General features: G+C 40.2%; 1 protein-coding gene across 1 annotated transcript in view; it reads left to right on the top strand.

Annotated features, from left to right (window-relative positions):
- The window catches only part of fgd (faciogenital dysplasia), a 54,733-nt gene extending 28,435 nt beyond the window's left edge, over nt 1-26,298 (top strand). The window contains exons 2-19 of the mRNA XM_044352141.1: nt 3,848-4,018; nt 6,697-6,898; nt 7,169-7,781; nt 10,897-10,986; nt 13,199-13,335; nt 14,566-14,722; nt 15,327-15,465; nt 16,776-16,834; nt 17,397-17,543; nt 17,628-17,720; nt 17,820-17,899; nt 18,867-18,897; nt 19,722-19,826; nt 20,299-20,352; nt 21,770-21,871; nt 22,043-22,171; nt 23,415-23,555; nt 24,547-26,298. Coding sequence (XP_044208076.1) covers nt 3,848-4,018; nt 6,697-6,898; nt 7,169-7,781; nt 10,897-10,986; nt 13,199-13,335; nt 14,566-14,722; nt 15,327-15,465; nt 16,776-16,834; nt 17,397-17,543; nt 17,628-17,720; nt 17,820-17,899; nt 18,867-18,897; nt 19,722-19,826; nt 20,299-20,352; nt 21,770-21,871; nt 22,043-22,171; nt 23,415-23,555; nt 24,547-24,792 — 2,696 coding nt within the window. The 3' untranslated portion in view covers nt 24,793-26,298. The remainder of the gene's footprint in view (nt 1-3,847; nt 4,019-6,696; nt 6,899-7,168; nt 7,782-10,896; nt 10,987-13,198; nt 13,336-14,565; nt 14,723-15,326; nt 15,466-16,775; nt 16,835-17,396; nt 17,544-17,627; nt 17,721-17,819; nt 17,900-18,866; nt 18,898-19,721; nt 19,827-20,298; nt 20,353-21,769; nt 21,872-22,042; nt 22,172-23,414; nt 23,556-24,546) is intronic.
- The last annotated feature ends 913 nt before the right edge of the window (nt 26,299-27,211 follow it).

Raw genomic sequence — 27,211 nt, 5'->3', positions numbered from 1 at the left:
CATTTTTTTCTAAAGCTATTATTTTAATTATTTTAAAGCTATTCATGACTTATATTTAGTAGGGCTGGGTATCAAACCTAAAACCCTTTTAATTGACACTGACAGAAATGTGTCAGTGGCACCGAGTAACCCGCCAAGTACCAGAAGCTGGTATTGAATGTCTAGTCTGATTCATAATCTTGTTTAATTATCCTTTGATCAGATAGTTCATGATTTAAAGCATAATTTTAGATTGTGTTTTATTTAGACAAATTTCATGCACAGCTGCTTTTGGTTAGTTTTAGAGCTTTGGCCTTTTTTGTTAAATGTCACTTAGAGTTTTGCAGAAAAACATTTATATTCCTCAAAGTAAACCATTGAAAAAGTATTGTTATGGTATCTGTACCAGAACTCAAGTATCAAACAACTTGGATGCTCCAATTTTACTAACCCATAATTTGATTGGGTAGCTGAAAAGGGTTTTTTTTTTATCATGGCATGTCTTAAATATGGGTTTAGAGAGTGACTCTCACTGCAAAAAGGTGAAAGCGCTGTAACACAGACTATGTAATGACCTAACAGTGACATTCCAGAGGTTTTTCTCTTGTGACAGCATCACAATGTCACCAGAGATTCGGCGGGGCCACATGCTTTTCCCTCATAGGGCGAGAGTTTCTTTACGTTTCCAATATGTCAAATACCTGAAGGTGTCTGAATATTTCTGTTCAGAAATATACTGTAATGTCGTCTTTCAGGTTCCAACTCAAAATATTCGCTTGGCTCTCTGGATGCTTCTGTTCTCTTCTGAGTGACTGAAGCGTGTGTTTATATGACAGCCATGAATGAACAGGTACAATAAGATGTCAGGTTACTTGGATCACCCAATTAAACGGATGTACAGTGACAGAAAGTGGCTGAAATTGTTTGAGCAGGTTGTCATGGTAATGGGGAGCCTACAGGGTGGTGATAATGTCCTCGGACATTTAATTCCTGTGTAATTGTCCTATTCATCCGTCTCTCAGTAACTGGAAGTGAGCAGAGGAAATTAATGAGCTCAGATCCGCGTTCTCCTGTGTGTTTTTTTTTTTTTTTTTTTTTTTAGAAAATCCCTCTTAAAACGACACAATTACAATATTAATCTCCCTCTGAGTCCAAAATGAATTATGTGAGTGACTTGTAACGTCAAACACTGTTTCAGTTACTGTCAGTTTTTTGCAAGAACAGCATTGGAGTCCGTTGTGTTGTGTGTGTGTGTGTGTGTGTGTTTTTAGTAAAGCTTTCATGCTTGGATCACTCGGCTGCACAGTGACACACATGCACGTCACTTTGACCGCGGGAGGAGGAACCTGGATCAGGTTTGGCAGGTGATCAGACAGGTGCAGCTCCTCATACACACCTGGGAAAGGAGAGGTGAATGTGTGTGTGTGTGTGTGTGTGTGTGTGTGTGAGTGTGTGTGTGTGTGTGTGTGTGTGTGTGTGTGTGTGTGTCTGGGCGTAATTCAGGACTGAGCTTTGAAGGAGTTCTTTAGGGTGTGTGTCTGTGTTTGTTTGGCACAAAGACTAGTCTCAGTTGCACACGCGCACTTTGGCAGACTGGGAGGGCAGGATTTGTTTAGATATTGACGGGGTTGTGTGGGAGATTTTTCCATTCACTTGGTCTTTGGACTTTGGATATGTGAAACTGAACAGTTGGAGGCAAGGTAATGTTCGTTAACCAGCTCATTTCTCTGAATGTATTTTACAACTGACTACTTATGTAATCTTCTCTATGTATTCTAGGCTTATATAAACTTTAATAATAGTTACTGTGTCAAGATACCTTCACTGTGATATGAATTATAAGTTAGAGGTGTAATTTACTTCATTTATTTAGTTCACTGTACATTTCTGGGGTGAAGGATGATGTGTCAAGTTGTTTTTTTTCCTTGGTTTTAGAGATTTTAATTAGTAAAAACTGTGAGTGTCAGCTCCTCTCTCCGCTGTGTCGTCAAGTTCCTGTTTGTTGTGAGACAGTTTGATATGAGGGCCAGGTTTTTCTCTCAGGTAACCATGGCTACACTGAGTTTCCATAGGTACCAGCCCCTATGCCGCCGTCTTCCATGGCTGTTTGTTTTTCCCAGGAACGACCCCAGCCAGTCTTGGGTCAAAGAGTTCTTCACTAGGCTAGCCATTTGACTGAGGGACGTGCTTGCTCACTTGATCATAGGTCAAGCTTTTCGTCTGACTCAACCCACTAGTCATCTCTGATTTAGAGATAGTAGAAACCATGGCAAGAGGCTCATAATATTTCTGTTGCTAGGGACCAAATGAAAGGATAGTCAGAGTGAATAGAAAGCCTACCCAAGATTTGTGATCCTCTGTGAGGAAGACACAATTTCATTTTTTTTTCATCTCTGTATTCTGTGGAGTTTATAAAGCTGTTTACAAGTCTCATCTTTTCCTCCTGCCTGCTCTTATTCGGCTGTGGTGCAGAGATGGTGGGAAAGCCTGGAGTGTGCCACATGGGGCAGACAGCGTAACAGGACTCATTACTGAGAGAATTCTCTCCTTCCACTGCCTGGAGCACGGCTGAAAAACACCAAATTAGATGTGCCAGGGATCTTGTGGAGGCTTGGTGCAATTTCAGGCTGTAATCCAGTTGAGAAAGAGTTGGGATGACTAGATCCAATCCATGAGCCTGAAGGAACAGAGCTGTGCGGTTGTATTTTGCATAGTTATTATCATAATCTACAGAGGGACATCTCTTTGTTGCATTGGACACATGCAGCAGATGACAACAATGCCAAAAACACACCACAAAAAGTGGTTCTGCAGCATCTGCAGTTCACTCAGAAATAGACACACACACATGCACACAAAGCGTTGTTGTTGTTGCTAAAGCTGGATTTCTCTTCCCTTGACTGATCTACAAAGATCTTCTATTCACAGTTGACTGTAAGGTCACCACCACATTTCCATTATAACTCTGAGGGGACTTCTATTCTGCTTTTTGTCTCTCTGTCTGGGTGTCAAGCTGTGTATACAGTTTATATTTTTCCCCAAAGTCATGGAATGTATCAGTGTTTATTTTCAACATCAAAAAAAGGATGAAAATCAGTAAATAGCAGCTTGTTTGTTTGCGTTGAAGAAAAATTTTGGTGCCTAATTAGCACCTCATTTCTGTTTTCTCACCACTTTCCTCACAAGAGGAGGACCTTATATTCTTGTACCAGGAAACAGAACAACCTTTGAAAGCCTGGTGAAAATCAGCTTAAACAAATCTGCTTCTTATGCGAATTTTTATGTGTAATTCAGAAAAAAAGAGCAATAAACGTCAGCTTTAACTGTAGTTTGTACCGTAGATGTCATATAATACAGCGCAGTATCTTTTAAAGACAGTAAAGGTCAGATTGAGCAAACCAAAATCACAGGTTCCCAAGGATATAATTTTAGATTACTAAATACTACTACTACTACTACTACTTTCTCGCACACACACACACACACACACACACACACACACACACACACACACACACACACAAAATCTATGTATAGTCAGTGTCCAGAGAAGATTAGATGTAGTCAATCAGATATGGGCCTATCAGAGAGTGTGAGAGAAACCAATATGCAGCCTCTACAGCTCGCTGTCTGCTGCCTCGGGCTTGGTGTCAGGATCGATGCTGCACAGCTTCTCTTCTCCTCTCTGGTTCCCCTGCTCTCTGTCCAAGGGCAACGTCCTGACACACACACACTGAGCTCAAGGTCATTCATCCACAGTCCTGTCATTGCAACGCTGTTGCAGGATTACTCTGGGTTGTGCATGTTGCGTTTTAGATGAATCTCATTATATTGATCAATACCTGATAATGTCTTTTCATCTCTCCAGATCTCCCTGCCTCCTCCCTGCAGTACCAGTGTGGATCAGTGGACTACCTGTGTTCTCCACGGCTGGTAAAGAAAGGTCCAACCCCCAGACCATGTCACGACAGGCCTGCCATCAAACCCCGGCCCCAGCCCTCCACCTCACCCAGACCGCCAACTGCACAGAAACCTCAAGGTAAATTACTGAGACAGAGTGCGGCCCCCTCAAGGCCGGTGTTGACATTGGTGCGGTCATTATAATTGAAAGGTGCAGCAAGATCAGACCCTTGCTATTGAGCTGTCATTTATTCTGCGCTGACAAACACTCCTCCATAGCACGGTGTGTGTCGGCCGTCTGGCCTCACTCTGTCACTCACACAGCTCAGTAGGTCACCTCTGCAAGAGCAGTCGGTTTAAAGGAGGTCAGTGGCTCCCAAGTGTTTATGTTTTGGCATTATTTGTGGAATGCTACATATAAACAACGTGTATAGAAATAGAAACGTACTGGGACATTACACCCTTAACTTGACCCCAATATTCAAGTGGTTCATCATTATTTAAGGTTTGCTGGAGGATAATGGTGAGAATGATCATCCTTTTTTTATTATTTCACTATATAATATCTGTGCTGATAATAAGGATTATTTGATCATACTGTTTTGATGATGGTGAAAGCATCGTCGAACACATCGGTACGAAATCTCCCATAGGTGTTCAGCTGGGTTGAGATTTGGTGACTGCAAAAACCATAACTAGGCCTGCACTAACAATTCTTTTCAGAATCGATTTATCTGCAGATTATTTTCTTGATTATTGTTTTGTCCATAAAATGTCAGAATATTGTGAAAAATGCTCATGAAAATTTCCCAGAGCCAAAGATGACATACTAAAGTTGCTATTTTTATTCAAGCAACAATCCAAATGGAAAATTTTTCAGTTAACAATGATATAAAACATAGAAAAGCAGGTTTTTGTTTTTGCTGGAAAGGTTAATTAAACAATGAATCAGTTATCAAAAAGGTTGGCGATTATTACAGCTGTAGCCATAACAAATAATTCGTATAACTTTAATGCTATTCAAACTAATCAGTGATCGCTTGTGTTCTGTATCCAAGCATTTCCATTCTTCATGTTTCTCCAGTCATTAATTCAGGTTTTTTTTTCTTTGCTTTGTCACCCATCTGTAGTTTCAATGCAACGTTCACTACTCCAAACTCCAGATACTTTCTATCATTATTACTACTATCATTATACTCTCAGGATGACAAACCAGTGGAATAAAAACATCTTAAAACATCTATCAAAATGAAATAAAAAGCCTGTAAAAATGAAAGTAGGTATTTCTGCCAGGTAGGAAATACCCCCCATCAAAATTGACTACCAGTAATAATAAGGTGCTTAGAAAGAAAGAAACTAATTGTATCATGTCTTTTTTCCACTAGACAGAATAAGCACAATGTTCACGCAAAATTAGTAATGTTTTTTAACACATACAGTATTTCCCACCTTACAGGATGAACTTCCTCACTAAAGTGTTTTTATTCCACTTGTAGCTCATCCTGAGAGAGCCGTTAAATCAGAGCAGCGGCAGGAAAGTAGGGCAGTAACTCAGGAGCAGTGACATTTTGGATTTAAATTTGGATCTTAGTTCCTCTGGTAAAAACGCAGGTATTGTGATGCAAGTTCCTGAGTCACTTGAAAGGCTCTTGTGGTCTAAAAGCCCCAAATGTTGAAACATTTTACTGACCAAGACTTTGTTTTCAAGTTCCTTTTTATGCAATTTTTTAAAAATTGTGTTTGCATGTGATCACACCACAGCTCTTCAGACACACACCTACTCCCGATTCCATTAATAATAATGGTAAACGACTCATCAGTTAGTTGATGGACAGAAAATGTATCTTTATTTGATGGTCAATGAATCATTTGAAACATTAATCAAGGGAGAAAAAAAAGAGTGGTGGTCACAGCTTCTTCTATATGAGCATTTGCTTGCTACAGCATTTGCTACACAGTGGGCCTCAACATGTTGTTGTCAATGTAGCCACAGATATACAGTGAGTCTTGTTTTAATGATTAACTAAAAATTTATTTATTAAGAAAGATACAGTGGTACTCTGTATGTATTTTCTGTGCAGTACAACATGTAAAAAGATATATTTAAATAAATAAGTATAACCTCATTTCTTATCATCTTGGTTTTAAGAGTCAGCTGAATTCTCTGAATGACAGGTGAAAAAAACTTTGAAACTAAAATGTCCTCACTTCCACAACGTCATTTGCACACACGCAGTCTATCAGTAAATTTCTCTTCAGACAAGTCTGGTTGTTTTATCAGACTGTGATAAACACAGACGCAGAGGAAGTGCTCGAATTAACAACAGTAACATATCATCACATTTCCTGCTTTCAGACATATGTTTCCAAAAACATGCAAATACAGACTCGACAGTGAAATCATAAACTCATAGTCTGCAGGTATGCCTGAGTGCTTTTAAAACAGCTTTCTCATTTCTCTGTCTGTGTTTTTTTTTTTTTTTTTTTTATTTAACTGGAACCGTGGCTGTATGCGTAAGCCGCACTCATCTCAGCATCCTGTTCTGAAATAAGGAAGTTGGCAGATAGTTGACGCTTAGAGTTGGTCTCGCTCTGCACCGTTGCTATATGTTTCGGTCTCGGACTGTGTGGTTTTTTTTCCTTTTGGAGTTTTATCTTTTTACTGGGAAAGAAGCAGGCTTAACACATGGACATAGCTATGGAGGTTTTCTCACTTGGATTTATACGTGTTACCTGATTGCTTTTGTTAATGTCTGCAGCCTCATGCTTCTCTCTTGCTCTGCTGTTCTTCTCTTGTCTGGACGTCTGCATCCGTAGTGCCCCCTAAACCTGCGCACCTGCTCGCCCTTGGGCAAGACAAGAAACCTAAGAGGATCCCCCCTGCGCCCTCGAGGCCTCTGCCAGCACCCCCTCCTCCACCTAAACCAAAGCCCAGTCTAACCCCTCCTGGCCTGGGAACACAGCCACAGAGAGAGGCCCAGAAAGTGGGGCTGCTCATCGAGAGGTTCGAGAATTCAAAGTAAGGGCAGCAGCTGGAAATTTAATCAGAAATCTTGCTTGGCTAAACTGTTGGATTCATATTTTGTTGTGTAGTGGTCAGATATACGTGTATATATATACTGTAGATGGTGTACACACTCAGAGAAGTTTCATGATGTTTACCAGTTGCTTGAGTTTTGTGGTTTAAGAGTGGAATCCAAGAAAACTTTAAAATGTATTTTCTTCTTTCCAGTGTGCAGCACCGTGTGTTGATTGCTCATTTGGCTTTTTTGTTGCTGTTTTTTCCCAGAGTCCCCATCCTGGGGCTGCTTCCACACTCCCAGCTTCACCTGTGTCTGAAAATGGACACTGCATCTGACATCACTTCCTCCTGCGGCCAGGACACCACGGCAAAGGTTGCAGGAGACTCTTCCCCTGTAGACAAACTTGCACTTGGCACCTCGGAGCGGACTGACGAGGTGTCTGAACTTTCCCGTCTGGCTTCTGTGCACATCGACGGCTCAGATGATGCCCCGTTGGATGACTGCGCGGAGGTCGACATCACACACAACGTTGGTTGCCTTGACGATGTGGAGCGGGAGGAAGGCTCCTCCCACGAGCTCCTGGACAATCCGGACTCCTCGGAGCAGAACGGGAAGATTCCTAACCGGGACAGTGGCATCGACAGCCCGTCGTGCGCCGTAGAAGGGGAGGTGTTCCCCAACGAGGACGCCATCGATGAGGAGGATCATTACGACAGTGTCACTGAAACGGAGAGTGTGTCCTGTGTTACCCTGGGCAACAAGCGAGACTCAACGCAGGATGAGGACAGTGACTTGGATGAGGGGAGCGGTGGAGAGATGCACTCTCTGACAGACACACAGACTGGGTATCTGACAGATACGCACTCAGAGGCGCACAAAGTGAGTACCTCGCATGCTTAAGCCTCATCAAGTCATAACCATAAACCTGAACGACCATAATTTAAAGTCTGATTAAACCCCCCCACACACACACACACACTTCTGAGGTGGTCATTAGTGTTGCCTCTATGCCCCCCACTTTTTAATTTATATTTCATGTTGCATCATAATTTTCATAGCACATTTAAACTAAGCACATCCTGCCAGTTTAAATACTTCATTTCAGACATTCAGACTGCCTTTCATGTAGTGGAAAAAGTAGCCTGTCTCTATTATTATCTCAGCCTGGGTGAACGTTTTCAAAGAATACTTCAGCATGAAACATTATATGCTATTACAGTCTCAGTTTGGCTTGTATCTAAAAGCAGCTCTGCTGTTGCATAAAAGGATGAATACCTGTCCAAAAGCTGAAACAGGAGCTTGTGATGGCTGCTAGATGAAAGAGTCCAGAGACAGAGATCTCCCCACAGATGAGCTAAAGTTTCAGTTTTCTCTTGTCCTTCAGCCTGACTATTGATTGTAAACAACACTGATACCTCGAACAGTGCACATACTCTTCCTGATGGCCTATATGTGAGGTCAATATTCCCGTTATTTGAGGCCCACAGTTTGTGAAATAGAAGCATCAGGGTAAAGTCTTATAATATACCGGAATACCAAAAAAAAAAGATACTCTGGAGGTGGCAATGGAAAGATTTTAAAAGAGATTTTAAAGACAAAGTGCAGACCAACACGAAAAATGTTGACAGCAGAAACTCACAAAGTTTCAGTCATGTGCAGCTGCATGGCATCACTATTACATTTGTCAGCAGAAGTTCTCCGCGCCTTTTAATTTCTGTAAATCACACCCAAAACCTCACACGAATGTCACACTGAATACACAAACGTACGGCCTCTGCTGACTCCCCACACCCACAGTCTTCTGGGGAAAGGTATCGCTGCTCTCCAGTGCTTCCTGATCCCAACCCTGCTGTGCAGAGGAAGGGTGTGTTATGTGTGTGTTTGTGTGTGTGTGTATTTGTTGGGCATTCTGTGTGTGTGTCTGCATGAATGTCTGTAACACTACAGCTGACATGTTAATAGCTATAAAATGACAGTCTTGTCGCAGAGGATGTGGTTTGTTTCAGTGGTGTGTATGTTTTGCTGACTTTATGTCCCATCCTCTTTGCAGACAATGAGAAGTTTGACTTTCTCTTTTATTTGCAATAGTTAGAACTGCTAAAGCTAAATGTGATACAGCACATATTCTCTGGTGAAGGTTCCCCCTCTCATCTATGCTGTATGTAAGTGCGTGCGTGTCTGTGTATGTATGTTGGAGGCAGCTGTTGTGAAACCCACATTGTCACAATAGGCAGTTAGGATGAATTGTATCAACAACATCATTTCTAATTAATCATACAATTGTTTATGTAGTCATATAGAGAGTCCTCTATTCAGTTTCACTACATCAGCCAATAAGCTTTTGAATTAGTTTCATACTGTAGGTAACCACCCCTGAGCGACACCAGTGACTAAAATAGAGCTTTGTGAATTTGAGTTTTATCTGACGCGAAAGCTGCTGACTGTTGCCTCAGCCACACGCTATAACATTTTGTAGGTTTGGCCTTTCTGAAACTAAGATTCCCTCCAGGCATGTTTTAAGACATAAAAAAATACTCTGCTGAGAATAATAATTTGTTTCTAACACAGTTTTTCCAACAAAAAAAGTTTAACATGATAAAATGTAATTTACTCTTTCTCCCTCATTGATAAATCATGAATCTATTAATATGCTGTTCATTTAAAAAGTAAAATTGCTGGACACAAGATGTTTCCTACTGAAGAGTCACTGATGACTAAAGGCTTCAGGTTTCCACATCACACTTGTGTAACTTGGACCCATAATTAGGCCTCCAAGTAGTTGTCACACAATCATGCTAGTACATGCACATTTTAAACTCTATGTTCACTAATATTGACTCCTTTGTGCAGCTTACAATCGTTATAATCCATTGTGTCTGATTGGTAAAAACGGCTTTTTGATTTGAACATATTTAAACCATCATTAACTGTATAGACAACGGCGTAGAAAAGAAAAATATGAATATATATCACAGTTACACAATGGTAGACTCCATGTTTGTTTGCATTTCAATGACAGAACAAGCCCATCATCATATTGCAGAAGGCCATGTATAGCATGAGTACAAAGGTTTAGCAATACACTGCAAAAGATTCAAGGAACAAGGCAACTTAAAACGAAATCAATACCAAGAAGCAAAAATAAATACATTGAATAATAAGAATATATTTTAAGAAATGTTTAAGATGTTGGCACTCAGAACAGAAAGAGGTCAGTGTCTGCTCATGAATTAAATTAGCTAATGATAGATTCTCCCCTCAATCGATGAAGGGAAACCAGATTCTATTATGTTTTTTAAGCAAACCTCAGTTCAGACACATCATGACCTCCTTAATCCATTGTGTAAAAGAGAGAGGGCCGGCAGCCGTCCGCATAATGAGGATTAATCTTTGAGCTAACAGTGGAAAAAATGTTGTTGCATTAAACTGATGTGAAGGTTGAAGGTACACCAAATATTGTCATAAATGGATTTGGGACAACAGCTTTAAACAGAACACAGCATACCGGACGCACAACTGAACAAATATATTTTAGCTGTAAACAAGCTGATGATCACATTTACTGTAAATTTGAATTCATAGTATAACAACAACCTAAATTATTCTTCTTTTACTGTATGTTGATGTACTAGTAGTGAAATCTTAGGCAAAACAATCCCGAAAGACAAGGAGTACTGATAAAATTCAAAAAGGGAAGATCATTTAGTTTTGTGTGTACTGTTGCCATGGAGCTTGTTTTACAGTACTGTGGACTATGGACTCTCCCACTTTTCGCTGTCTAAGTTAGTGACATAAAACTACTCTTATAAGTGCCTTGTGATATCTTTATTATATCAACCTTTTTTCATATAATCATTCAGGGCTATATGGTTGTTAAAACAAAAGGCACTATCTGCCTTGAACTCCTTCTCAATATGATGGAGTGTGTTCATGTGTTTCTCTTTTTTTTTTCCTGCCTCAGTCGTAATCTCTGGTGTCTGTCTGTTTCCTTCAGTGCTCAGAGGCTCAGAAGCTCCTGAACATCGCCAAAGAGCTTCTCCAAACTGAAGAGGCCTACGTCAAAAGACTCAACCTCCTTGACCAGGTAACACTGGCCCTCAGTATGCGTCTCTTTCTCTGTCAGCGGGTTTGTGAGTGTAACTGTGTGTTTGGATGCCTCTGGTCCAAATTTCAATATCCAAAGTGTGCCAGTGGTTTTAGAGATTGAGATCAGGGCTGAGCTGGATTAAAACTGGCACTGTGATCCACTGGACAACAACCTCTCCTGTGTTGACTGGATTACTCAGCAGTGTAAGCACGGTCATGTGAGAAACTGTGTGTGTGTATGTGTGTGTGTGTGTCCATGCGTTTTGTATTCATACATCTGCAGCAAATACAGTGTGGTCATCATAAATTTGAGCATAACTGTAACTTTAACTCTATAAAGAGGCACATATTGGTGTGTGTGTGTGTGTGTTGCAGTGTGTCATGCCCTCACAATGCTCTATTACTACTTGTGTGTAAATCCTGTGGATTAAGGATGTGTGTCTCCTGACTCTTAGCTGGGTTTATAATTAGAAAGCACTTAAAAAAAACTGTTTGGGCTTGATGATGCTGCCCACCGTCATCTGTTTAAATTAAGTCTACTGTTTTTTTATAATCCAAATACAAGATTATTACTAAAAGAGTCAACAGCCACACTAGTGGCTCTGTGAGGCTGTACTTAAGCACCACCTTTGCATGTTAGCATTTGAGCTAAATGCTAACATGCAAACATGCTCACAATGACAATGTTAACATGCTGATGATAAGTAATTACAATATTTGCCCTGTTCACCATCTTAGTTTAGCATGTTAGCATGTTAACATTCTAGTTAGAATTAGTACAGCTGAGGCTGATGGGAATGTCGTTAGATTTGCAAGTATTCAGTCATAAAAAGTCTTGGAAGATTTTAAATTTTGACCTGATGATGGCGCTAGATGAACAGTAAGAGTTCATCAAAGTTGTTATTATTATAATTCATCCTGAGGGGGACATGAATGTCAGGACCAAATTTCATGTCAGTCCATCCGATCGTTGTGAATCTTGTGGTGCTTGGGGGGGGGGGGTCAGTAGGACCACAAATGTCACATGAACAATCCACAAACATCATTGTTAAGATAAATGATACGCAGTAAAGTTTTAGCACTTCATCAGGTTATATCATGTTACATTTTTGTATTAAAACCTACTAACAAAAGGATCACATTGTGCCATTTAAGTAAGTTAAGCTGATGGGTGTAGGCTCCACTTTACTGGAACAGTTTAGCTCTGGTGGACTGGAATGAAGAACCTTGGGAGACATTACTGTGTGTATCTTTTAGATTGCTGTTTAGGTATTAGTTATTTATTGAAGTATTTTTTTAACAATTCCACTCTTTCTAAGTTTATAGCCTTTCCCTTGTTTTTAGCTTTGATTAACACTGTTTTTTCCTTTCTTTTCTATCAACCATGTGTATCAACTGCACGTGTACTCTATCTGTTGATCTGGGTGACAAGCTGCTGCATACGAGTGCCTTTACAGAGATTGATAAAGTTGTACTGAGTTGAATTGAGATGAAAGTTTAAAGTTACACCCATGCAACATCAGTTTAAAACTCCCCTTACTATGCTTAAGAATCTGATTCACATTTCCTTTACTGTCAGACGTTGTGACCTCCTCCTTTATTCTGCTGGGTTGTTTTTTTGTTTTGTTTTTAGAGGTGTTAAGTGTGTGAGGTGGTGTTTTTTTTTTTTTCATCTCCTAATATATTATTTTCATGCATGTTTGTGAGAAGAATTTACTCCTAGTGGTTGAGTCTTCTTCCTCTTTCGCTCATGTGGTATCAGAGATGCACGGCTGCCCTATTACAGAACAGCTATGGTTTATGTGCTACTGAGGGCAGAGAACCTTCTCAGTCAACTTCCTGTTTTTGTTACTCTACTTTCACACGACACCGGTTTCCATAGAAATAGTCGTGCCCATCCATTGTTGTGGCTGGAAGGGAAGCAAAGGGTTATGGCACTGATGGGTGAAGCCATTTATCACAGGAGTTATGACACATTGTATGTTTTAATTTGTTAATTCATTTAGTTGACTCACATCTAGCTGCTGGTCACACTTAAGATGCCAAATCTGGAGATAAATCAATATTTTTGTGAAGATAAACAACATAGAAATGTTTCTTTTTATGTTTACACACCTGCTCCTTGAATAGAAGCCATATTTTAGGGTTTTTTTTTTTTGAAAAAACAGTTGCATCAGTTTTTGTATATATGTCGCGTGTTTTCTCTGCAGGTATTTTGCACTAAGCTCACAGAGGCTGGAATCCCTCAGGAAGTCATTACTGGGATCTTCTCCAACATCTCCTCTATCTACTGCTTCCATGATAAGTTCCTGCTCCCTGAACTCAAGACACGCATTACTGGAGAATGGTGAGGAATAAACATTCAGCAGTTCAATGACTTTCCTAAAGCATTAGTGTGACGTTATTGTAGACATGGTTTGGCTCAGTTGTGGTCAGTTAGACCGTTGGTGTTGGCTGTTGAACTCAGCCAGCTGGGTGGCAATGGGGTGCGTTATTGTCAGGTTTTCAGTGTTGCTAGGTTATGTGTATGTGTGTCAGGGTTACAGAATGAGGGCATTTAAGTCTTTTTTTTCACAGTAAGCAGGAAATTTACCTCCAGTGTGTGTAATAGTGCCAACGTCAGCCACCCTCGGTAGATAATGACTCCTCTAGAGAGCCGAATTCAGGGAAATCATCTGTCACATAATGGTTCCCCTCACATTATTTTCTGTGTAATTATTTTCTGGCTCAGATAAAAAGACTTAAAAACTGTTACACACAACCAAGGGACTTCCACACAGAGAGTCAGACAAGTGCGTCTAACAAAGAAAGTTCATAAGGAGGATTAATTTGTGCAATCCCCCATGAATATTCTTGAGATAAGTCTCATCTTCTATCAGTCTCCACTTGTTTCTAACTTATGAAGAATGACTTCAATGCCTCCTGTCTTGTATCTATGGTAATATAGTCTTTGTTGGTTTTAAAATGTAAATCCGTGTTTGTGAAGTATCAGTTGAAAAGATGTAATTGTATCAACTAAAGAATTAATTACCAACCTCACTGTCTAAATTGGAAAATTTAAGGAGATCTATTCTCCCAGCAGGCTTTTGGGATTTTCTACCTAAGCTGAAACCCCAAAATAGTATTGCATCTATAAAACTGACTATGTTTTTACTTAACCAAGTGACTTAAAGGGAAAGGTTTATTCAGATATCAATAAAAGCTTGTAAGATGTACTTTTTAAATAGCTAGCTTCTTGCCATGAGATAAAATAAAAACACTGACAAGCTGGACTTGCCTGTGAAATTTATTTAAAATAGCCTTACAGCAAGTAAAAGCAACAATAATCTGAAATAAATACTTATAAAAAATATTACCTGAAAATTAAGAAATACTATCATATAAAATAAAACAAAATACTGTACATGACATAAGAAAGACAGAAAAGAAACACCACACGCTAAAACAACACTCTCATAATAATTTGTTAAATTGGAGTGAAGTTCTGGAAGAAAGAAGCACTTCAGATTTTTGGCCCTTAGATGAGTGCAAGGATGAACTCAGAAAACCTTCTGTTTGTCTGTTGTGTTTGCTGTAGGGACTCCAACCCTCGTATTGGAGACATCCTCCAGAAACTGGCTCCATTCATGAAGATGTATGGGGAATATGTGAAGAACTTTGACCGTGCCATGGACTTGGTGAACACCTGGACGCAGCGGTCTTCACAGTTCAAAAGTGTCGTCCAGAATATACAGGTAGGTTTATTTATGTTGGTGTCTCCTGCTTGGTTCCCTCCTACACTGCAGTTATATTTTCAGTCCTTTCAGTTTCAGTTAGTTTGGTTGTCTGTTTGTATTTTAGTTTGCAGGATATTTTTAAAAAATTACATGTCAAATTCCAGTTAAACTTGACAAAAAGTCAGCCCACAGAACAAGTGAAGAAGAAGAATTTCTTAACATTCCAAGATAAGATGTTTTTGTCCATTTTGGCTATTTACTCGTGCACAGCTGCATGCACTGGAAAATAACAGTCACATGTATGACATGATACTTGTGTGACCTGGGTGCAGATCTGGTTTCAGATGCAGATTAAAATCTTCTTTGGGTCACCATGGTGGCCTAGGGGTTAAGACACTAACCATGAACTGCAACATCTCTGGTTTGTGTCCAGCTGTGAACCCTTGTTGCATGTCATACACCACTTCTCTCTCCCTTCATTTCCTGTCACCTCTCCACTGCCGGCTATCAAACTGAGGCAAAAAAAATGCTCAAAATGATTATTTTATTTTGCTCCACAGTGTGCAACTGTTTTTACAATTAGTCAATTTAAATGTTTGTTTTTGTTTTTCAAAACCAACAGAAACAGGATGTGTGTGGAAACCTCACGTTGCAGCACCACATGCTGGAGCCAGTCCAAAGGATTCCTCGCTATGAGCTTTTGCTCAAAGACTACCTGAAGAAACTGCCTGATGACGCTCTCGACCGAAAAGATGCTGAGAGTGAGACACATAACCCACTTAATGCACAGACACATGCAAACACACACACACACACACACACACAGACAAGCATGTGGTACAGCGTGGATAATTATGGGTGTGAGTCCACCCAAATAAACGAGAGGTGTAAGAAAACAGTCCGCTCACAGTGCTGTACGTTGCATGATACAGAGTTCATGGTTTTTGTGACTCAAAACTGTTGCGTGTGACTGAAATAACCACTGAAAGTAAAACTATTCATTCCTCCACCATGAAATGTGCAACATTATTCTTTTCATGTCTCACCATTTGCATTTACTCAAAGATTTTGTTGCAAAATGCGGTTTGTCTTGTTTAATAAGTAGGTCATTATCTATGTTAAAATTAATAGCATGAAAAGTGTCAAAATGGCAATGACCTCACTAAGATAAAAAGCAATGGTCTAAATGTATGAGCAAATGTTGTGAAAGCTGCCATTCAGCTAAAAGTGACGCAATACTTGGAGGCTGCAAGTCGGAACCAGCTAAAGCCTGGTTTGGGAGCCAGTTGATGAAATTTAGCCTACATGATACTATGATTAGATTTTAGAGAACCTTGCTACAAGAACTGACTCTCTGACACTACTGCAACATCTGAATGCTAAAAGATATATACAGCTCTTGTGTTGTATGGAGACAACCATACCATAGCATCATAAATGACCTAAATGGAATAATTTAATGTTGTGGAGATGATGGCAGGACGTTCAGCAGCTCCAGTGGCTTTTGTTGTACAGTTGTTAGTATGATGCTTGTAAGATGAGTAATTTTCACCCTAATGCGTCAAACTGGTCTTAGTGCTCTGTATGTTCTCTTCCCTCTGTGTTGTTTTGAATCCATGGGAGGGTTTCTCTCATCCACTTCATTTGAACAGCAGTTTATCACACTGGTTTTGGCCTCATTTCCCCCCCGGCTGTGTGTCTCTTCTGTTTATGTAGGCCATGATTAAGATGGCTGACTCAGGTGCTCAAAGGCATTAGTACTGGGCTGTCTACTGGCCAAAAGCCAGCCTAATGCACACTGTGTGTTTAATGTTAAGATTGTGAATGTTTGACGTTTGATCCTGTTAAATTAGTTTAACATGGTTTGCGTGAGACCCCTGACAATTCTTATTTTCCAGTGAGTAACCAACATATTACATATGAGTGTGTTAATGGGACAGATATTGGTTTATGGCAGTCTGCTGTTTGAGTATAATGAAAGCCAGTTTTAATCAGACATGATCTTGTGTTTTTTATGCTTTATTCTGGATGCTAACATGCTTACATTTGTATTTGTGTATGTGTATTACAGAGGCACTGGAGTTAATCTCTACTGCAGCTAATCACTCCAATGCAGCAATCAGGAAAATGGTGAGACTTTGCTCAAAACTACACTTCTTCACACTTCTCTGTTTTTTTTCTTTTTATCATCATGTCATGTCCTCCTTAGGTAAACACTGTCTCGTCTAGCTTCATAATAACTAGCTAATTTGTTACCCAATCAAAGAGTTGCTGATGCTGTACTGTCAGTCAGCAACATTGCAAGTGTTCATCTGAGGGAGTGAACAAGTTGAGTAGTACAGACAGGAAGTTGCAGTTTCCTGCCTTTTCGTTTCACAGCTTGCGGAAGCCTGACTGACTCTCTTTGTAACACTCATCTTCCTCATCTCTTTCCTCTGTCTGACAGATACTTGTATTTCTCGCATCCTTGAAATAACTTAAGCCGGCAAATGTGTCTATAAATCAATAAAGAAATATAATACCTGCTTTGTGCCTTGCTGGGAAACCCATGAATGAGAGGCTTAGCTCATAACAAAATAACCCCCTCTGGTGGAGTTTGGTTTATAGCTCCATCTGTCTTCTCACTTTAGAAGTGTTTTTTAGTCTTCTCTGCTTCTGCTTTACCCATCCTCCTGTTTCCATATGTTTTTAGGAGAAGATGCACAAACTGCTGGAGGTTTATGAGAGGCTTGGAGGGGAAGAGGATATAGTTAACCCAGCCAATGAGCTCATCAAAGAAGGACATATCAAGAAGATGTCAGCCAAAAACGGAACAGCACAAGACCGATACCTCTACTTGGTGAGACTGCTGGAGGATGTGTGTACATAAGATCCTTATAATCTGTACTGTTCATCATCTCTAGTATGTTTGTCTCCCATCTAGTTCAACAATATGGTGCTATACTGTGTGCCTAAACTCAGACTGATGGGACAGAAGTTCAGCGTCAGAGAGAGGATTGACATTGCTGGCATGGAGGTGCAGTGCTGCTTCTCATCCTATTTGATGTCTTTTTTTCAAAGCTTTTTATTTATTCTTGGAGGTGCAAATCAAATTTCCTCTGCTTCTTGTCCTCAGGTGCAGGAGAATTTGAAGCAGAACCTTCCTCACTCGTTCGCCATTATCGGCAAGCAGCGTTCACTGGAGCTGCAAGCCAGGTAAAAACATTTGAATAAGCCCCAGAGCAAAGCTAGCTTGAACCTGAACTGGAATTTGAAATGCTGGAATTTGCATTACTATATAAAATGCAGTTTATTTCTTTGGAACCTAAAAGTGTTCAATAAAAAATAAATAAATAAATAAATAAGACATGAAATAAATAAATAAATGAATAAATAAAAGTAAAATATATAAACACTAGATTGTGAATTGTTAATATTATCTAGGCATATATTTAATATTAATTGAATGATGGGCATTTTTATTTTAAAACTTCCTTTTTCAAAGGCTTGTTTTTATTTATAGCAAATGGCATTTTTATCAGTGACACTTTTATGTCATGTCCCTTTTTTGTGTGTGTGTTGTTGTGTTTCGTAATGTCACTTTTTGTGACAGTGGACAGCGCCTGTTGGCTACAGAAACCAGAGAATCATGTTTAAAGAAACATCTTTAAAATCAAAACACTGTAGAAGTAACTCTAGAAGTACTTTGCTTACTCTTTACTATGATGCAGAGTAATAAGCCGAGCTCACAAACCATGCTACCAACAACCAAGCTAAACTGTTAAAATATACTGTATAGCTAGTTAGCTCCTATTAGCATCAATGCCAAAGTAATCCTTAAATAACCAGCTAGCTACTGCTGTAAATAAACACAAGTAGAGCACCTAACCTCTCTTTTCACTTATCTTCACAAGGCTCTACATGCTACCCAGCCATCTAGCTGTTTTGTGAGCTCAGGTTATGATTATTTATGTCATGTCTTATTTACTTATTATTTACTTATTTGCTTATTTAGTTAATATTGAACACTTTGGGCCTCCGTACATTCCACTTCCAATATTGGTTCATGGTCTAATCGCACTATTGTAGGTTAATATTTGAATAGTCGAAACCATTTAATTGTGATGGGCTGTATTTTTTGTCAAGATGGTATAAATTTCATGATTCTTTATTTGCTTTACAGGACAGCTGAAGAGAAAGAAGACTGGATTCAGGCAAGGATCACACACATGCTCACATGCGTATAGCAGTACACCCACACACATATGCACACACAGTCTCTAGTCTGTAATGCAGCATTTTTGGCCTGTGCCTTTGGTAGTTCTGCTTTATTAGAGAATGGAATTAGAAAAGATTTCCTCTCCACACTCATTCAGTGTGTTTGGGAATTATATTCTCTAATAAAGCCCCTCATTATTGCTCATTTAGCCCATTACAGCAGAGTAAAGCTGATTAAAACATTTTCACAGGCTGGAATAGGGGGTGGGCGTATTACAGAGAGGGTTTGGGAGCTTTTCTGTGTTCTCTATGTAAGTATACAGTAAGAGAGGGCCTGAAATGAATAGAGGAAGCATCCAGAAAGCTAACAGACAGTGGAATGTATAAAGATCAATCAAAAGATTTTGGAGAGAGAAGATAAGGTTTTAATGCATTACTAGCTGGGCAGGTTTCTGGACCCTGAGCTCTGGAGCTGTGATGTCATTGCTGTTGTCATTCGTTTGGTTAGGCCACACAGCAGGCCACTCTCTTTGTTGTTTCCCATTCAAGCAGGGAAAGTAAAGGCTGCTTTCCACCTCCCTTTATCTTTTATCACTTTGTTCAATTTAATCCTTTCAAGCTAAGCAGCTCACTCTGTAGGACACATAAAATAAGACCAGACATTTTCACATCATGCTGTAATTCTGCAGTTTAGCGTACTTTGGTATCATGACAAGAACAAGAAGAAAAAATGCATTCAAATGCTGATGTGTCTGATCAATAATCCATCTCTTTTGTTTCTTTGTCCTCCTCTCGCCTCTGAATCTCTTCTGACTCTCAGGTGATCCTGGCCACCATCGAACGGCACAAACAAAACAGTGAAACATTCAATAAAGCTTTCAACAGCTCTTTCTCCCGGGAAGATGACCATATCCCTGAGTCACCGGTCAGTCACCCTCATCCTCAATCTCAATCAATCAGTTCATTGATCAGTCAATTATCAGGTCATCCTATGCTATGAATCATGGGAAGCTAGTGGTACACCAAATAAGTTCATCATAGTCTGGTCTTTGTCTGCCTAAATAGCTCTCCATGTATGGATGTGGCAGTGTCTTACACACAAAACACACACATAAAGAAGCTCTTTCTTTCCAACCATGACAGTCACACACGTAGCGTCTGTGAGTCTCTTCTCCCAGAACTCTCTCATGACCTAATAGGGAAAGCCCAAGTCAAAGTGTATACAAAACTCTTATGGATCTGCTTTGACCCACTTTGGGCTTGCTGGAGCTGGACCTCGGCCAAACGTAACTTGACACAAGCCAGAGAACCAGATTCAGCAGGTCCATTCTGACACCTAGTGGTAGAGATATCTGACTGCAGACGGAAGCTCAATGATTGTTTTCTTCTATCCTCAGGGTCCCTGGTGTAACACATCCATCGACTCAGATGGTGAAAGACTGCATGAAAGGGTGAGATTCTGTCATACAAAAAAATAAATACTTTGTGCCATCCGGCATGCTGGTGGTACGTGAAGGAGTATTGGTTTAGAGGGTGTGAGCACTGTCTGGACATCTCATGTCAGAAGTTTGGTGTCCTTAAGCAGAGCTCGATTAACCTGAATCAGCTGTAATGACTCCCTAGTTTGCCCCACTGTCTGTGCATTGTGTATCTATTAGTTAATTATTAGTAATTAGTTTGTAACTTTATTAAGCACACATTTACATAGGGATGTGCACCATGTAATTGCAATATAAACTGAAATAATGACTTTCTTAAAACTTGATTATAATTTAGGGCCCATTTATGAAATGAGTCCTCAAGGTTATGTAATGATGCAGGTGTCACCTTAAGTATAATTTAATATTGCACACAGTATTAACAAACTAATTTGTAATTACTCAAATTACCACAAACTAATTGTCATAAGTTGACACTGAAGCCTTCAGGCCCCCAAAAGGGTCTGGGCCCTCGAAGCAGTTGCCTGCTTTGCCTGATTGCTAATCCAGTTTTTTTCCCTTAAGGCTCATTGCTTTAGGGTTTTATTTAATAAACAGAAAACTGTTTGTGTTTAATTTAAATATTACATTAAAAAGGCTGTGTGAAAACAACTATTTACAATGTAAGCACTCTGTATATTAACAATTTTAACTTATTCACAGAGCCCCTAGCGCATGATCACCAGCTTATTTTCATTTTTCTCTTCATTTTCTGCTTAATTTTCTATAAGTGAACTTGCATCTTGCAGGAGGAAAACATTAACTTTTGGGTGCATGGGGGACATAAATTAATGAGTGAGACAATTAATTAAAATTTAAGTTTGAATGCATCTTTTAAAAAATCCTGATATATTTTTTTAAAAGAAATCTATGAAAAACAAAGAATGTTCGGTATCCTGTATGTGTTTGGTGCTTGTGCTGTGAAAAAGGTTTTCATGGTTATCCTGAAAGGTACAATAGACTCAGACTGGATGATTGTGGTGATTATAATGATGCTGGGTTGACAATGACAATGGATCCATCTGCTTCTCACATCTGTAAATAGGAAAAAGATTGTTTTGTCCTCATCGACCATCCTGCTGCACAAGGATAAAAAAGCTCTCGTGTTATTTCTATAAAAAACGAGATGAATTTCACACATCATCCCACAATGTGTCTCATCTCCATTTAAATGTTGGTGTTTTTTTTTAAGAGAAGGATAGTGTGTCTGTGTGGGTGTCTGTCTGTGTCTTTGTTAATGGAAAGAAGAAATGGAAGGCAGGCTGTCAGACAAACAAAGGATGAAGCAGGACGAGCCCTCAGACATTCCTTTTGGTTCAGTTGTGCTGCAGCTGAACAGGCTGAAGACCTTGACACGTGACTTCTATGTGTTTTGTTTTGTTTTTTTCAGAAAAGTTCCAAGAAAAAGGACAAAGAAAAGCAGACGTGTAAAGGCTGCAACGAGAGCTTCAATTTCACCAAGCGCAAACATCACTGCAAGTCCTGCGGAGCGGTGAGCACAGATGGAACAAGAGACATTTGGGCTCTGTTTGGTGGGATGTAGAAATGAAGGGATGGAGAGAGAAGTCAGGGAACAAATGGAAAATTTCTTTCGGACAGTTAACTGCGGACGACTGAGTGACTCCTCAATGCCGTCTCTCTTTCTCTCCCTGTTCTTCTGCAGGCCATCTGTGCAAAGTGTTCAAAGACTTTGGACAACAAAACGAGTCGAGTATGCCCGGAGTGTTTTGAGGCCAGCGTCAGCCTGGAGACTTTCTGTACTGGTGAACAGAAAAAGAAAGCGGCGCCTGAGGTGAGACACACACTTGGAGACAAACAAAAACAGACATACACCGAGAAAGACAGAGTGTATGCGTGTAACAGTTTATAGTTTATGTTTCTGCCTTGCTATGCCCTGGTCCAATGAGATTCATGTCTTCCAGTGTACCAGTGGTCAATGTCAACCAGAGTTCAGTAGCCAGACTGCAATGCTGGCAACAAAAGCTGAAAGACACAGTGGTGTACTTATGAAGTCCAGTTCACTATCTCTGCTGAAAGTCACTGTGTTATGAAAAATACAGTACCAAAAATTTTAGACTCTCCTTCCTTTTCCCTTGAATGAGAAAGTGCGTCTAAACTTTTGACTGGTACTCTAATTACTTGTGCACACCAACACACATTATATACATGCATACTGTACGTCCATACGCACATGCACACATTCATATTGAAAGATCAGCTAATCCCTCTTTGATGACTTATATAATAATGAGATCTCAGCTTAAGGAGGACCAGCCGTGTCCGCTGACTCAACAGTTTGCCTCAGGTGTCTGTGTGTCTGCCTGCCTGTCTGTCTGGGACATTGTGGTTGGATGTACAGCCTACTCTGGTTACACTGAAAAGCTGAAAACCATACCGTCTAGATGTAATGCTGTTGAAATTGTCATAGGATTCCGATTCAGCTTCATTCAGATCAGTCTCAACAAGAGAAAAAAAACTCATCTGTGGTGAGATTAGTAGCCACATGGGGGAGCCGTAGGCCATACAAGGTTTATATACTATACAAGGGGCAGCAAGAGCTTGAGCACCTGTCCATGCACAAATCTCACCGTGTCCTACATTGTTGTTATGTAATGGAGAAAAGATCTGCGTTGTCATTTGCTCATCAAATTTAAACCTCCAGCATATGATACAGATGGGTTTCGATGACAAGTTAATTCAAATCTATAACAGTAATAATAATAAACTTTATTTATACAGCACAAAGTGATTTACAAGGAAGAATCAAGATGTAATTGGCTTGTCAGTCATCTGTAAAGCACTTTGAATTACACTACCCTGTACGAGAGGCGCCATACAAATAAAGTTTGATTGATTGATATTCAGTTCAACATTCAGGTCTTAGTCAGTCATGCAGTGTGTAAATCATTGGCCATTGGTCTCCCAGGTAGTCTTACAGTGATTTTTTTAAAATTTATATCTGTTGTCTCATCTGTACACTAGTGTTTTATATATAACAGTGGTTGTGCTCACCATATATTACTGGATCTCTTTAGAGACAAGCATCTTTATCGGGAGAGAACTGCGTGCTGTGCAGCCACCTGCAAGTGCAGGAGAAAGGGAAGAGTTGGACCAAGATGTGGGTGGCTGTCACCAAGGCTGAGCCACTAGTGTTGTACTTACAGAGCAGTGGACAGGTAAGAGTTAAACACACACACTCTGGACACCACCTTCCCATTAGTTTTAGGGATTATATATTTTAGTCACTTTTTTTTTTTTACTCCACAATGTATTTCTTTGACCCACAAAACTCAGCACATACACGTTTCCCTACATAACCAGCGTGCTTCTGTAACCTCTTGCACAGTTACTGATCCTCTTGCTACACCCGTCTCGCTTTCCTATACGTCTGTCTGCTTCCTCCTTTTTAAGCAGGACATCAGTGTAGCCTGTGCCTGGGCACATGAGTGAGTAAGTCAGATCTATCCAATCCTGTCTGTGCCAGGTTGTCTGTGCACTGTCTGTGCTCTGTAGATTTGGGCCAGGAGGATTTGGTTGTCCTGAATCTGACGTCAGGTATAGCTGCTGCTGTCGGTGACGCTGCTCCTCTGTGCGACCGGGTTTTAGTTTGCACCGACCAGATGAAGCACCTCTTTGGATTTACAGTAGTTCCTTGAAATATTGGCTCTGTATGTAGCAATAAATCTGCTCAGAAAGTCCCAAGTATATATATATATATGTGTGACAGGTGGTTTAAATGACTGCTTAAAAAAAAAAGATTCCCAAAGCAATCATGTTTGGAAAGCTTTTCATCAGAGACTCATTCATAGCGGATGGCACAGAAGGGAAGTCAGCCTGTTAAAACCTCCCCGGGTTTCATTTCCAAGACTAATATCCCAATCCCAGTGCAGAAAGCTGCCATTCCAAAGATTAGGATTAATGGGAGCAGCAAGAGCATTTTCTGATTATGCAGAAAGAAAGAGGGGGAAGGGAGAGTGGAGGACAGGGTTTACTATACTTTCCTGGTGGGATGTATTCTCCTGCAACAGAGGAGACAAGCTGTCATTTGCTGTATTTAGATTGTATTTCCTCTTTCCTCAAAAATAATGCTTATTCAAGAGAAACATGATGAAATGCTCATGAAATACTGATTTGTTCTGACTGATTCTGTTTTGCTCATTACTGTAGGACTCCAAGGGGGCACGGGTGGTGCCGATCCCTGGTTTCGAGGTGAGTGCAGTACCGCCACCGGCAGGCGAGAAGTCAGAGGTCAAACACGCACTCCGGCTCAGTAACACCCAGCAAACTTTGCTCCTAAGTGCCCAAGATGCAGAACTTCAGGCCAAGTGGATGGACATCCTCTCCAAAGCTGCCCGTGGAGACACACCCACAGATGCATCGATGAGCCTGACTGAACACAGGAAGAGCCAGTAGTGGCCTTGTTGGAGCCACAGGACTCACTCCCCATCCCTCCCTCGTCTTTCCCTCTCCTGTGTATAGAGCACACATTACTTGAATTCACTTTACCTTGGCACTTTTTGTTTGTTTGTTTTTTTTTTTAATCTTTGATAGGACCACTCAATCCTTCCTATGCCACTTCAGTCTTATCCTCAAGACCACACAGCTACTTCTTCGTCTCTGTCTCTCTCGAACACATGCAAAAACAAGAAGGACTATGGCACCACGGCCACTGTATGTGGAGTTAGGATATTCATTTTCTCTCAGTGTTTTCCACAGCTGGAGAGAAGCGTTGAAAAGAACTCATGTTTTATTTGTAATATAGCTGAAGAAGGTTTCTGTATGATTTTTCTTTTTTTTAAAGATGAACTTCCTTGTATATTATGCGACTGTGTTGTGAAGCATTAACTCTCGTGTGTTTGTCTCTCCATTTGTGCGAAAGTGTGTATGTGTGTGTGTGTGTCTGCGTGAGTGTGAGCGTGAGCCACCTTCCGTGTTTATTAAGTATTGAATGTTAGTGTAAGAAACCTGCGCCACCTCTCTGTTGTCTTAACCCCCGCTGGGGACAGTGGCAGTTGAGTGGGTATTGTACAGTATGTAAACTATAGTGTGATGTAAGGAAAAGTAAAAAAAAAAAAACAAGACATTTTAACTTAAAAATACACAGAGATGTGTACACTTGTGGCTGGCCACCTGATGCTCCCACTGTCAGCTCCCAACTTACAGACCCTATCTTCATACTTCTGTCTCCGATATTGGTATTAATTCCCTCCTGTCTCAAACCCGAGACCTCTGATCCACCACATTTCTACCCTTTTATTATTGTGATTTATCCAGATAAGAGTACATAGCCAGAATGGGATCACGTGGCCTCAATTCTGACCCTGTGCTGCAGGTTCAGTCCCACAATATCTCCACTTGTACACATACTAAATAAATCCTTTCCATGTATTTCTCTCTCTGTCTCTCTCTCCCTCTCTCTCTCTGTCTCTGTCTCTCTCTCTCTCTCTCTCTCTCTCTCTCTCTCTCTCTCTCTCTCTCTCTCTCTATCTCTCTCTGTCTCTCTCTCTCTCTCTCTCTCGCTCAGCATAGTGACCATTTGCCTGCTTCTCTCCCTTTGGTGATGTGATGAAAACCAAGTACTGTACTGTAAAACTGTTTATTCTGCCTTGCCCTCTGTAGCCTTCTCCTATCAGCACCAGCCTTTAAGCAAAAGTAGCAAAAAAAAAAAAAAAACTCGTCATTGGATCTCTTATGTGCATGTAAACTCACTCATATTTATGTACCGTGCTATAAAAATCTTGCCAAGTCCCCTGTCCCCAACTTTTTTATGCTCCAGAATTCATTCTTGTCGTACTGTAAGTGAGCAGAGTCAGCATTGAGTGTTTTGAACATGGATTGTGCACAGTGGAAAAGCAGTCAAGCATATCATCAATAAACAGGCGATGTGGTTCATTCAGTACCATGCTGTCCAAGAAGATCTTCAAGTGTCTTGAGTTTCTGTTTGCAAATATCTGTCTCTCTTTGTGTTTTCCTCTCTGTCCACATCAAACACAGAGTACAGATGTTATATTTGCTTGTGCTTGTGTATGATGTCTGGGGTTACTGTACTGTAGTACCATTTCTGTTTATTTCATGTTCACTTCCAGTTTTTACTTCAGTTTGGATAATCCGTAACAGTTTTTAGAAAAAAACCTAAACAATTTAAACAATGTACACTTGTAACAGTATAAAAAACAAAACAATAGCTTCTGGCTTACCACCAGTTTACTGTGTTTCATGCTTGTCAGCTGTGATTCGGTCACTTCAGCTCGGTGGATTTTCTTGTTGGCATGTGAGTGTGTGTTTTGTGAGTGTTTTGATATGGATTGAAACTGCTGAACAAGATAGATCTATAGCAACTGTGGGAACAAAAACCTTTTATCGACATGAAGTCAAGCACACTGTGACTTTTTAAAAAACACATTGCCTGCTGTGTGCAGTAATATAGCCAGCTGTCACCATGAGAACTGCACTGAAACTCCCTGTGCTGTGGCGACTTAATACAAGCTTCTCAAACATGGAAAGCAATACAGGCAAAGCACTTTATGGTCATCTCATTACTGTTTGCTCAATCTGGTGCCAGAAGATAATGATCCCAGAGAGCCACAGTTGTACAGTATATCTTCTGCTTATATGCATTACAAAGTGATTCGTTCCATAGTAAGAAATGTGATGCTCAAGCAGTCTAAACAATACAAAACAAATGTCTTAAAACACAGGCTTTGGTTTATGCTAATGATCTGTCTGTGTGTGTTTTTGCATGTATGCAAGTATGTAGTGGTTGGGTACTTTATTCTTAAACTTGCACATGTTATAAGTAGAGATATGGATACACAAATTGTTGGAAAATATG

Source organism: Thunnus albacares, chromosome 5, assembly GCF_914725855.1.
Source record: "Thunnus albacares chromosome 5, fThuAlb1.1, whole genome shotgun sequence".
Lineage (NCBI taxonomy): Eukaryota > Metazoa > Chordata > Actinopteri > Scombriformes > Scombridae > Thunnus > Thunnus albacares.
Note: the sequence above shows the minus strand (reverse complement) of the source record. Positions and strands in the feature narration are given on the sequence as shown.